At 40.6% G+C, this 13895-nt stretch overlaps 1 protein-coding gene across 1 annotated transcript in view; it reads right to left on the bottom strand.

Moving 5' to 3' along the window:
- Nucleotides 1-13895, bottom strand: part of ADAM9 (ADAM metallopeptidase domain 9) — a 136191-nt gene that overhangs the window by 58564 nt on the left and 63732 nt on the right. The window contains exons 13-14 of the mRNA XM_002720772.5: nt 7384-7476; nt 5852-6047 (exon numbers count right to left, since the gene is read on the bottom strand). Of these exons, the coding sequence (XP_002720818.1) occupies nt 5852-6047; nt 7384-7476 (289 nt within the window). The remainder of the gene's footprint in view (nt 1-5851; nt 6048-7383; nt 7477-13895) is intronic.

Raw genomic sequence — 13895 nt, 5'->3', positions numbered from 1 at the left:
AGCAGATGGAAGATCTCTCTCCCTGCCTCTGTCACTCTGCCTTTCAAATACCTTTTAGAAAATGAGAGAATCAGAATAGCTTCAGACTTCACAATAGCAACTCTGTGAACTAGAAGACAATGAAGCAATGCTCCAAAACGGTGAAAGAAAATTATTTCCAGCCCTATAAAAATATCAAGTATTTAATAAAAATAAAAACATTTTCATACTTCCAGGATCTCAAGAAGTTAACCTCTAATTTACCCTATTTACGGAAACTATAAAAGCAAAATCTACATAACTTTTTGGTAGGTTGGTTAGTTGGTTGGTTGCCTAGTTATCCAGTTGGTTGAAACATGGAACAAATCAGCTTACAGTAAACAAGTTGGAAATGTCATGGTTTATGCAAGCAGAGACATTCAAAAGTTTAGGGAGATTAAAATGTTAAGAATGTGTATGTCACTTAAGACATACTCACACCCACTCTGGGATTTTCCAGAAATTACACCTTTTACCAGGACTGTAAGAAATTAATTTGTGAGGCAGCTGCAGCATCTTTGAGAAGTTCAGTGGTTGCTCTTCCCTACAGACCAGACCTAACAGTTGAAACTGTGGTCACTGAGTCAGGAAACCTACATGTAATAAAGTATTGAATCCTACGTACTAGGGACCAAGTAGCAGTATTCAACCAGCAAAGGTGAGGCAAACATGGTTACCAAGAAGGTTAAGACTCAAAGCAGCAATTAAAATAATAGGACTCAGGGGACAGCGCTGTGACATAGTAGGCTAAGGCTCCACCTGCAGCACCAGCATCCCCTGTGGGTGCCAGTTCGTGTCCTGGCTGCTCCTCTTCCAATCCAGCTCTTTGTTTATGACCTGGGAAAGAAGTGGAAGATAGCGCACATGTACCAGTACCTACGTGGGAGACCCAGAAAAAGCTCCTGGCTTCGGATAAGCTCAGCTCTGACTGTTGTAGCCATTTGGGCAGTGAACTAGCAGATGGAAGACCTTTCTGTCTCTGTCTCTCCCTCTCTGTAACTCTACTTCTCAAATAAATAAATAATCTTTAAAAAAAAAACAGGACTCATGCAAACTTACAGCAAACTAATTAATCATGCTGTTTAAGTCAAGAAGTCATTCTTACTTGATCTGTATGAGTGAAAGTTCTTCAAGTAAAGAAAAGACTAACTTGAATCATCAGAACAGAGACTCATGGCCCCTCAATCAATTCCCTAACGTGAGTCAGTTTAGAGAAACTCTTGAACAGGAGACTAGTTTCCTTTACAAAGAACACCTGGTACACTGTCAAAATGTATACTGTTCGTCATTATCCAAGCAATTTCCAAGTGATCTTTTCGCAGGGTAACTGTATTTATGCACTGAATATCTGTGTACCCAAAAATGCACAGTGCTGGAGCCTTAACCCCCTGTGTGAGAGCATGTGGAAACAGTCCTTTCAGGAGGAAGGTTTAGATGAAGTCATGCAGTGGGACCCCAATAGGATTAGTAGCCTTTTGAGAATCTTTCTCTTACCACTATTGAGTACACAGAAGTAACCACCTATCAGCCGGGAAGAGAGTCCCCACCAGGGCTCACATTGGCTGGCATCTTTACTTTGGACTTCGTAACCTCCAGATCTACAAGAAATAAATGCCTACTCTTCAGGCCACACAGTCTACGGTATCTTCTTTCAGCAGCCTGCTATGGTTTGAATGTCTGTCCCCTCTAAAATTCATGTTGAAACGGAACTGATATTGTAATGGTACTAGGAGGTGGAGCATTTATTAGGCCACGTGGGCTGGGCAACTTAAGCCCCCTTTTGTCTCTTTCCCTTCTGCTTTCCACCTTCTGCCATGCGAAGATGATACAGGACAGAAGCAAGACTCATTTAAATCAAACCCCTCCTGACCTGACATGGATCCATCCCCAGCTCTAAACCAACAGCCTGTAAGGAGCGTTCAAACCCCAACCACAAAAGACTCCCCTACTGCCCTAGGAGGGATTTCCCCAACCTGTGTGTCAGGCTAGAACAGCTCAATACAACCCATTTGTCACCTTCCTGGGGAGGTACTTTTTCCCCATACCTGTCCACAAAGTTTATCAGATCAGGCTACTTTCAGGTGGCAAGGACAACATCTAAACTGTCATAATTTCAGGGATGTATCAATTCTCCAGTCCTATGTCCTAATTTAGTTTGAGAGTTCATGACTGCCTCTACCTTTCAAAAAATCTCACACTAGTCCATTACATTGAAGATGTAATACTCATTGGACCTAGTGAGTAAGAAATAGCAACTACTTTGACATTAGTAAGACACTTGCAGGATATAAAGTAGGAAACAAAGCTAACAAAAATTCAAGGGCCTTCTTCCTCAGTGAAATGACTATGGGTCCAGTGGTATAAGACATGTTAATGTATGTCTTCCATGGCAAATGCTAAATTTGTGTATCTGGTCAATCCCACAACCAACAGTCATATAATGACTAGTGGTCATTTGGATTTCAATAGCAATACATTCTTCATTTGGTTGTCACTTCAGTATTCACTCACTGGGCAAAAAGATACTAGTTTTGAGGAGAGCCCAGAACATGTCCAGATTTCTATGCAATATGATCTGCTACTCAGGCCATTTCACCCAGCAGATCAAATGGTACTTAATTTTCAGGGGCAAATAGGAATGTTATCTAGAGCTTTTGGCAATCCCTAGGGATGAATCACAGTAAAGGCCTTTAGGATTTTGAAGTAGGCCCTGACATCCTTGTGGGTAACTACTCTCCTTTTAAGAAATGGCTCTTCCATTTCAGGCATGGAAAGCCAAGATACAGTGGCAAAAAATGTTCTACATGAAGGATCTCTGTGAGACCCCAGTGGAAAGAGGTGGCCATCAAAGAAGGATGTACTTTTCTCTAAAGGGAGGAGAGAACTTCTACTCTGTTTATGGCCTTGTCCAAATACTGAGAGAGTCTGTGGACTCAAAAGGCTTCCATAGCCTAGGCAGCTCATGTCAAGATGCTTGGATCACTGATGTCATACATAAGAGTGTTAACTGTTAAATTAACAATAGGAGTCACTGTGCACAGTTAACTGAAAATGAATCTTAATGGAGAATGGGACTGGCAAGGGGAGAGGGAGGAGGAAGGGTGGGAATATGGGTGGGAGGAAAATTATGGTGGAAAGAATAACTATATTACTAAAGTTGTGCTTAGGAAATCTGTATTCCTTAAAAAATAAATAAAAAAAAAAAAGAAATGGCTCTTCTCCTGATACTGGGTCATTGAGTATACTGAACACTATATCGCAATATCTATGCAGGACTGGTTCATGACCCCCCACCTATCACTGATATCAAAGTCAAAGGATGTTTAAGTCTAGTATATAAAAAGTCATAGTATTTGCTTATAGCCTATATACATCCTCCTGTATACTTCAAATCATTTCTAGATTACTTGTGATACCTAATATAATTTAAATGCTGAATAAGTTATTATACTGTATTGTTCAGGGAATAATAACAAAAAGACCTGTACATGTTCAATACAGATACAATTTCTTTTTTTTAATATTTTCTAAACAAGTTTGGTTGAATATGCAGATGTGAACCCAAGGATATAGAAGGTTGACTGCATACACACACATACAAACACACATACATACACACACCCTACAGATTCTAATTCAATACAGAAACTTGGCTAATTGAGAGGGAAATCACTCAAAACAAGAAAAATAAGAGCCTCCTATTCACACTTCTTCAAACAGTTTTAAATTAGTAGAATTTATGATGCCTCTAATCACCTCAAGGCAATACCAGGCCACCGATTAACAATCAGTAGTTCAGATAATGGTAAGTAGAAACATTAGAAAACTAACCAATTGGAGGAGGGACAGGAGTTAGTTATTACCTTTAGAGAAAAATAATATACTACATATTTCAGTTGTGAATAGTCAACACGGCTATAACTAAAATTAGATAGTCAACCCGAACCAGAAAGATGGATAATAGAAAATGAACATGAGTACAAAGAGAACTGTCAAAGGTTTAGAGAACAGGAAGAAAGAAAACTATCCTTCATCTTTCATAGTGAGAAATTAATAGTTAATGCCTACAATGGTAAAACCAAAAAGTAGCATTATCAAAAATTATCTAAATTCTAGAGCAACTAACAAAAATATCAGCTAAAAGAGGTTGCCTCAAAGAATACAGATATTGTGTAGTAATAGGATTTATTTTTTCATAGTAAACATTAGACAGTAATTTAGCTGTTTGTGTCTATAGCTTTGATAAAATAAAAACTTTATAAAGGAAAAATGGGGGAAAAATTCAAAACATGTTAAATACCTAGCATTAAAAGAAAGGATAACTAAATCATCATCTACTACTACTAATGGAATAACTTAGTGTACTTTTTTTAACTTTTATTTAATAAATATAAATTTCCAAAGTATAACTTTTGAATTATAGCGGCTCCCCCCCCCCTTAACCTCCCTCCCACCCACAACCATCCCATCTCCCACTCGCTCTCCCATCCCATTCTTCATCAAGATTCATTTTCAATTATCTTTATATACAGAAGATCAACTTAGTATATACTAAGTAAAGATTTCAACAGACTGCACCCACGAAGAAACACAAAGTGTAAAGTACTATTTGAATACTAGTTTTACCGTTAATTCACACAGTACAACACATTAAGGACAGAGGTCCTACATGGGGAACAGGTACACAGTGACTCCCGCTGTTGATTTAACAACTGACACTCTTTTATGATGTCAGTAATCACCTGAAGCTCTTGTCATGAGCTGTTAAGGCTATGGAAGCCTCTTGAGTTCACAATCTCAGATCTTGTTTAGACAAGACCATATTCAAAGTGGAAGTTCTCTCCTGCTTTCAGAGAAAGGTAGTGCCTTCTTTGATGGCCCATTCTTCCCGCTGGGATCTCACTTGCAGAGATCTTTCATTTAGGTTATTTTTTGTTTGTTTGTTTGTTTTGCCACAGTGTCTTGGCTTTCCATGCCTGCGAAACTCTCATGGGATTTTTAGCCAGATCCAAATGCCTTAAGGGCTGACTCTGAGGCCAGAGTGCTATTTAGGGCATTTGCCATTCTATGAGTCTGCTGCGTATCCTGCTTCCCATGTAGGATCATAGTCTCTTTTTTAATTCTATCAATTATTATTGGCAGACATTGGTCTTATTTATGTAATCCCTTTGTCACTTAATCCTATCTTTTTGATCAATTATGTACTCAAACTGATCACTTTAACAAGTAAGATGGCATTGGTACATGCCACCTTGATGGGATTGATTTGTAATCCCCTGGCCCATTTCTAGCTCCACCATTAGGGATAAGTCCGAGTGAGCATGTGCCGAACTATACATCTCTTCCCTCTCTTACTCCCACTCTTATATTTAACACGGATCACTTTTCAGTTAAATTTAAATGACTAAGAATAATTGTGTGTTAATTAAAGAGTTCAACCAATGGTACTAATGTACTGTTAATGTATCAATATAGATAGATCTCAAGAACATTCTGAGTGACCAACAGCAAACAGAAAACTCATGGTTACAGCTTCACATTAGGAAAACTAGAAAGTGATCCTGTGTATGTTTGTGTGCATGCACATATGTGCTGGGGGAAGGGTAAGTTTTACACACGAAAGATAGAAAGATGGGAAAAGCAAAAGCACCAACTGAGTCTGCATAATGTAACTTCATGGCTATGACTGCCTCTGGAGAAAGAAGAAAGATATGATAGGAGACAGGAAACAATACAATTTCAACTTTATCAATAATGTCTGATTTCCTTTTTTAAAGACTACAAAGCAAAAAAAAATGAAGAAAATTAATCAGTGTAAGTAACAGTATCTTACTTGAGCCAAAGATGACTTGACACTGAGCATCATAATACTGGCACATGCCATTGTAACAATAGGCTTTGTTATTCTGACAAGGATATCCATTCTGAATAAAAACATCTGGCTGACAGAACTGGGAAGAACCATTGCAGTACTCTGGAACATCACACTCATTGGTTTTTCCTCGACATAAAGAACCTCCTGGAAGGAACTAGGGTAATAAAATTTAAGTTAAACAAATAAACATGACAATTTCCACACAGCATTCAAGTCCAAAACCAGAGTATTTATATCTAAAAGGGTTTTAACAACATGAAATTAAATAACTCAAAAGAAAATTAAATAAAAGTCAATGACAGGCAACTCATAAAAATCATAAACATGAAATACATAAAATATATAAATATGTAAAATGAAAAAAATCTCATTGGTAATGAAAAGTAATGTAAAGCAAATAAAAACAAAACATCTGACATCTATTGAAATAATTATGATTATGGCACTTGCTAGTAACCAATTTTACCATAAGGAAACAACTATTTGATACCACTGTTGGTAGAAGATTGGTGCATTTCTTGAAAAATATATAAAATATATATATAAGAATTTTAATATGCATACTCAGAAAAATGAATTTCTCTTATAAACAATCTAGATGCCCATCATTAGTTGACTAGATAAAAAAATTGTGTAGTTATACAAAGGAGTACTAACATATAACCATGTAGAACTACATGAATTTCAAAAAAAGATATCTAATATCTTTCTGAAAAATGCAGGAGGTAAAAATACATATCTATCGGGGCTGGCACCGTGGCATAGTGGGCTAAAGCCTCCACCTGCAGTGCCGGCATCTCACGTGAGCCCCGCTTCACATCTCGGTTGCTCCTGTTCCGATCCAACTATCTGCAAATGGCATGGGAAAGCAGTGGAAGATGGCCTAAGTGTTTGAGCCTCTGCACCCATATGGGAGACCCAGAGGAAGCTCCTGACTCCTGGCTTTGGATTGGCACAGCTCCAGCCATTGCGGCTGTCTAGGGAGTAAACCAGCAGATGGGAGACCTTTCTGTCTCTCTCTCTCTGTCTGTAATTATACATCTCAAATAAAAAAAAAATCTTAAAAAAAAAGTATCTTTGTTCACCTACTTATATACACACACACACACACACACACACACCCCTATATAGAAAGAGTGACTATGTTAACCATAAATTATAAAACATGGCAAATGAAGAGTATAAAATGACAGAGGGTCTTTCATATTCTACATTCTATTCTGTCTTCAACTTTGGCATTGTTGAATTTTTTTAATAAGCATATATTACTTTGAAAACCAGGAGAAAAAAAGACATTTCCATTTAAAAAAATCAACAGATAATACATCATTCATCATTCAAGAAAACATTCCAAATCACAAACAACTGACATAAAACTTTATCTTATAGTAATACAATAAAAACACTGCTCTTTTAGGGATCTTAGAAAATAAATTTTGAAATCCATTAATTTTATGGTTTTTTGTTCCTAATAGGAAGGAATTACATACCCAACAGTCTTTACAACAGTCACCATATGCACATTCAGCAAATGATTTAAGCTTACAAGTACTTCCTTCACAACAAGGGTCCAATTCACATTCCTGTGAATACAAAATGACTATCAATAACAGAAATGAATTATCAGCATCATAATGCATTAATAAATTATTTTTAAGATTTATTTATTTGAAAGGCAGAGCAAGAAAGAGAGAGAAAGAGAGAAATGTAAAGAGAAAGGAATCAGTTTTTCAAAAATCATCTGCTTCACTCCTCTAAATGTCTGCCCAACTGCAAGGTCTGGGCCAGGAGCCAGAAATTCCATCTAGGTCTCTCACGTGGCCGGCAGGAACCCAAATACTTGGGCTGTTTTCTGCTGTTTCCCAGACACATTAGCAGGGAGATGGATTGTAAGCAGAGTAGCCAGAATTCAAATCAGCACTCAGATGCAGGATGCAGGCATGCCACTAATGGTTTAGCCAACTATGCTACAACACCTTCCCAATAAATTTCTCATTTTTAAAACTAAAATTCATATCATTCTTACCTGGCTATCACAGTTACTCCCCAGTAACAGGCACTTACATCCTGGATTTTTTTTTTTTTTTTTTTTTTTGACAGGCAGAGTGGAGAGTGAGAGAGAGAGACAGAGAGAAAGGTCTTCCTTTGCCATTGGTTCACCCTCCAATGGCCGCCGCGGCTGGCGCGCTGCAGCCAACACACTGCGCTGATCCAATGGCAGGAGCCAGGTACTTCTCCTGGTCTCCCATGGGGTGCAAAGCCCAAGCACTTGGGCCATCCTCCACTGCACTCCCGGGCCACAGCAGAGAGCTGGCCTGGAAGAGGGGCAACCGGGACAGAATCTGGCGCCCCGACCGGGACTAGAACCTGGTATGCCGGCGCCACAAGACGGAGGATTAGCCTAGTGAGCCACGGCGCCAGCTGTACATCCTGGATTTTAATCAGTATCTCTTCGACAATAAACAGACCTCAAAATATGTGCATTTCAAAAGACTAAAATCAAAGAGATGTATGCCTCACTGTGCTCAGACTACCACAATAAAATAGGCTAGAAGTCTAAGACCAAGGTTCCTACCAATTCAGTTTCTGGTGAGGGCTCTCTTCCTGGCTTACAGATGGCGGCTTTCTTGTCATGTGCTCACGCAGCCTTTTCTCAGTGTATGCACACACTAAGAAAGTTAGCAAGGTGTCCAGGGTCTCTTCTTAAAAGGACACTAATCCTATCAGACCAGTGTCTTACCATCATGATCTCATTTAACATTAATTACTTTCTTAGAGGCCTCATCTCCATAAACAGCCAGGCTGGTGGATTAGGACTTCATCCCATGAATTTGGAGGAGAAACAAACATTCAGTTCCTAACTGTATGCTTAATAATAAAGGGACGTAAGCATCCATGAGTACATTTCTCCTTATGCTCAGAGTCTGATTTTTTTTAAAGATTTATTTATTTTTTTTTTTTTTTTTTTTTGGACAGGCAGAGTGGACAGTGAGAGAGAGAGACAGAGAGAGAAAGGTCTTCCTTTGCCGTTGGTTCACCCTCCAATGGCCGCCGCTGCAGCCGGCGCACCGCGCTGATCCGATGGCAGGAGCCAGGAGCCAGGTGCTTTTCCTGGTCTCCCATGGGGTGCAGGGCCCAAGCACCTGGGCCATCCTCCACTGCACTCCCTGGCCATAGCAGAGAGCTGGCCTGGAAGAGGGGCAACCGGGACAGAATCTGGCGCCCCGACCGGGACTAGAACCCGGTGTGCCGGCGCCGCAAGGTGGAGGATTAGCCTATTGAGCCACGGCGCCGGCCTAAAGATTTATTTATTTATTTATTTATTTGAAAGTCAGAGTTACACAGAGAGAGGAAAGGCAGAGAGAGAGAGAGAGAGAGAGAGAGAGATGTCTTCCATTTGATGGTTCACTCCCCAATTGGCTTCAACAGCCAGAGCTGGGCCAATCCGAAGCCAGGAGCCAGGAGCTTCTTCCAGGTCTCCCACGTGGGTGCAGGGGCCCAAGGACTTGGGTCATCTTCTACTGCTTTTCCCAGGCCATAGCAGAGAGCTGGATGGGAAGTGGAGCAGCCAGGTCTCAAACCGGCCCATATGTAATGCCCATATGGGATGTTGGCACTGCAGGCCAGGGCATTAACCCACTGTGCCACAGTGCCTGCCCCCAGATCTGATTTATTTTTTTAAAGATTCTTCATTTGAAAGTTAAAGATAGGGTCAGCACTGTGGCATAGTGGGTAAAACTACCACCTGCAGTGCCAGCATGCCATTGTGGGCACGGGTTCAAGTCCCGGCTGCTCCATAATCTGATCTAGCTCTCTGCTATGGCCTGGGAAGGCAGTGAAAGATGGCCCAAGTGCTTGGGCTCCTGCACCCATGTGGGGGACCCAGAGGAAGCTCCAGGCTCCTGGCTTCAGATTGACACAGCTCAGGCTCTTGCAGAGAACTGGGGAGTGAACCAGCAGATGGAAGACCTCTCTCATTCTCTCTCTCTCTTTCTGCCTCTCCTTCTCTTTCTGTATAACTCTGACTTTCAAATAACTTAATAACAAATAATAAATTCTTTTATATGAGAGAGTTGCAGACACACATCATCACAAGACATGCAGATGGTAAATCAGTTCAACATCCATAGTCATGAGGAAAATGCAAATTAAAACCACAATGAAGCATCACTTCACACCTAAGAGAATGGCTAAAATTGAAGACTGCCCATGTGAAATACTGTTGAGGAAGCAGAACTCTCATACACTGATGGTGGGAATAAGAAATGGTACGACCACTTTAGAAAACAGTTTGAAAGTCTCTTGAAAAGTTAAATATACAACCACCATATAGCCAAGTCATTTCACTCCTAGGTATTTACCCAAGAGAAATAAAAGCCTCAGTCCACATAAAGACTACATATGAATGTATGCAGAAGTTTTATTTGTAATATAGCTGAAATGATGCAAGCATCCATCAACAGATGATTATATAAACAACCTGCAATATATCCACAGGACTCAATAATAACAACAACAAAAAAAATGAGCTGCTGGCACAGCTGGCACACAAATTAATTATGACGAGAAAAAGCCTGACCAAAAGAAAACGGCATTCCATTGGTGGAATTTTCTAGGAAATTCATAATAATGTATAGTGAAATAAAGAACAGCAGTTACCTGAGGAAAAAGGGGGAACCAGAAGGGGTGAACAGAAGTGATGACGATAGGGCATGAAAATTTTGGGGGGTGAGAGCAGATTCATTATCCTGATGGTTTCAAATGTCTAAAAATAGTGATCTAAAAGTAGGAAATAGGAAAATATCCAAGAGACAAAACTTATCAGTCTGTACACTTTAAAAATATTCAGATTACTGTTGACTAAATGCATATAACTGGGGGACTGTTGCTGTGGCGTAGCAGGAAAGCTGCCACCTGCAATGCCTGCATCCCTTATGGGCGCCAGCTCCAGTCCTGGCTGTTCCAATTCCAATCTAGCTCTCTGCTATGGCCTGGGAAAGCAGTACAAGATGGCCAAAGTGCTTAGACCCCTGCACCCTCGTGGGAGACTGGGAAGCAGCTCCCGACTCCTGGCTTTGGATCGGCATAGCTCCGGCCATTGTGGCCACTTGGGCAGTGAACCAGCAGACAGAAGACCTCTTTCTCTCTTTACCTCTGTCTCTCTATAACTCTGCCTTTCAAATAAATAAATTTTTAGAAAATAAATAAATAAATGCACACAACTGGCCAATTCTTTTCCTTTGCTTAATCTTGACCAAACTTTAGTTAGCCTTCCCTCTTTCCTACAGAACCACAAATTCTGCATGTGTACACACACAAAGGTAGAACTTGCCTCGCCACCCCCCTTGCCATTTTCTCCTGGAAACTGACTGGCCACAGAAGACACATTCGTATTAGAACATCACTGGCGGCCGGCGCCGTGGCTCAATAGGTTAATCCTCCACCTTGCGGCGCCGGCACACCGGGTTCTAGTCCCGGTCGGGGCGCCGGATTCTGTCCCGGTTGCCCCTCTTCCAGGCCAGCTCTCTGCTATGGCCAGGGAGTGCAGTGGAGGATGGCCCAGGTGCTTGGGCCCTGCACCCCATGGGAGACCAGGAAAAGCACCTGGATCCTGGCTCCTGCCATCGGATCAGCGCGGTGCGCCGGCTGCAGCGGCGGCCATTGGAGGGTGAACCAACGGCAAAAGGAAGACCTTTCTCTCTCTGTCTCTCTCTCTCACTGTCCACTCTGCCTGTCAAAAATAAAAAAAAAAAAAAAAAAAAAAAAAAAAAAAAGAACATCACTGGCCATTTCTCTTAGTGTCTACAGCTTACCATTTACAAAAATTCTCCTTATTTCTGCTTGACCTCTATTAATTTTTTTTTACTTTTTCTCTGTGATTTTGAGATTTTTGAAGATTTCTGAGATCACAGCACTGTCCTTAATGCAAAAGTCTTTCTTCCAAATAAATCCTTTCCCTAAGTAAATCTAAACTTGTTTTTATTTGACACTGTAAATTACATATATATATTGTTTTATATATATATAATATGTTTGTTTGTTGTTGTTGTTTTTTTTTTGTTTTGTTTTGTTTTTGCAAAACCATTGCCAAGACAGACAGATGGCTTCATGAAAGAAGAGAAAATCTGGGGGCCGGCACCTGCAGTGCCAGCATCCCATACAGTAAGAGAAAAAAATGTACACATAATATATTAAGTCTGATATTTTATGCATAAAAATAAAAGTGTCATCACCAAGGTGGTGGAATAGAAGTCATATTCTCCTACCATACAGGTATCTGTCCAACAGCAATGTGCTGATCGATTCCATAAGTGAGAAACTCAGAAACTAGCTGAGGGCCTACCAAACCCAGGTAACTGCAAAACCTAGCCACACCACAACCAGAAGAATCATCAGAGACACTCCCTTGCCATAATTTGAGTCCATGGCATAGCACATACAATCAGGAGAAAGCTTCTAATTCACCTGCATCTGAGCACCTGTAGAACCTAGAATACATTAGACCCCTGCGGGCTACAGAGAAACAAGACAGCAAGTTAAACCAGGAGGTGGGCACTTGCCACAGTTCCTCATCCTGGTTTAGTAAAGTAAATGGAATTGACCCAGATGCCCATTCACTGGTGACTGGATTAAAAAAAAATTAAAAAGTATACACAATGGACTACTACTCAGTCATAAAAAAGAATGAAATCCTGTTTTTTGCAACAAAATGGATGCATTTGTGACCATTATGCTTAGTGAAATAAGCCAGACTCACAAAGACAATTTCTCCAATGTGTGGTAGCTAATATAAAAACTCAAAAAAACTAAATAAATGTGAGCAAAATGTCCATTTTGTGATCTGATTATCACTTACAACCCTTTTCTGTATTCCTGCAGAATAGTCTCTCTACTTTCTACTTGTAGAGCTCTGTTTTTTGTTTTTTGTTTTTTTGTTTTGTTTTGTTTTTGTTTTGTTTTTGACAGGCAGAGTGGACAGTGAGAGAGAGAGACAGAGAGAAAGGTCTTCCTTTGCCGTTGGTTCACCCTCCAATGGCCGCCGCGGCTGGCGCGCTGCGGCCGGCACACCGCGCTGATCCGATGGCAGCAGCCAGGAGCCAGGTGCTTTTTCCTGGTCTCCCATGGGGTGCAGGGCCCAAGCACCTGGGCCATCCTCCACTGCACTCCCTGGCCACAGCAGAGGACTGGCCTGGAAGAGGGGCAACCGGGACAGAATCCGGGGCCCCGACCGGGACTAGAACCCGGTGTGCCGGCGCCGCTAGGCGGAGGATTAGCCTAGTGAGCCGCGGCGCAGGCCGAGCTCTTTGTTTAGAGGAGTACTGACTCTGTGATTATAAAGTAAATTAAAAGTATGTTATCACCAAAAAAAATTAGAAGAAAAAAGGGAAAGAAAGGAAGGGGGAGAGAGGGAAGGAAGAAATTATTTTTGTATTCTTAGAATGGTTTCTATGAAATCTGTTCTCTGTGTATTAGTAAATAAAAAATATAATAAAAAAGAACTTTAAAAAAAAAAAACAAGAAAAAATGCAACAGCAGACTACAGCAAGTAGAAGACTCCGCAACCTCAAACACTGATCATTGTAAATCAGCCATAGTAGGAGAAAGAAAGAAATGTGCAAAGAGCTGCAAGAACTCATAGACCACCATTAAGCAGCTGGCAGTCCCACAGGAGCACAGAGAGAATTCCAAAATGCATCTTCAAAGAAATATTTCCCAAATCTGGGGAAGGAAATAGACGTCCAGATCCAGGAAGCCCAAAAGACCTCAAATAAGATGAATCAGAAAGATCAACAAGAAACATTATAATCATATCAAAAGACAGAACTTTGAAAGCAGACAGAAAAAAAAGAACTCACCGTGACTCTTAAGGGCAGAGAGCAGTAAGTGAACTGAGAGTTAATAAAGGGAGAATGCTAGTTTGAGTAGCAAGTATTTTGATACTGAAGGATTCTGGCTAATAGGTCAGCTTCAGTTTATTTTTAAAATAAATCCAACTGAAATA

This window comes from Oryctolagus cuniculus, chromosome 2, assembly GCF_964237555.1.
Source record: "Oryctolagus cuniculus chromosome 2, mOryCun1.1, whole genome shotgun sequence".
In the NCBI taxonomy this organism is placed as follows: domain Eukaryota; kingdom Metazoa; phylum Chordata; class Mammalia; order Lagomorpha; family Leporidae; genus Oryctolagus; species Oryctolagus cuniculus.
The sequence above is the reverse complement of the archived record's forward strand: the minus strand, read 5'-3'. Positions and strand labels throughout refer to the sequence as shown.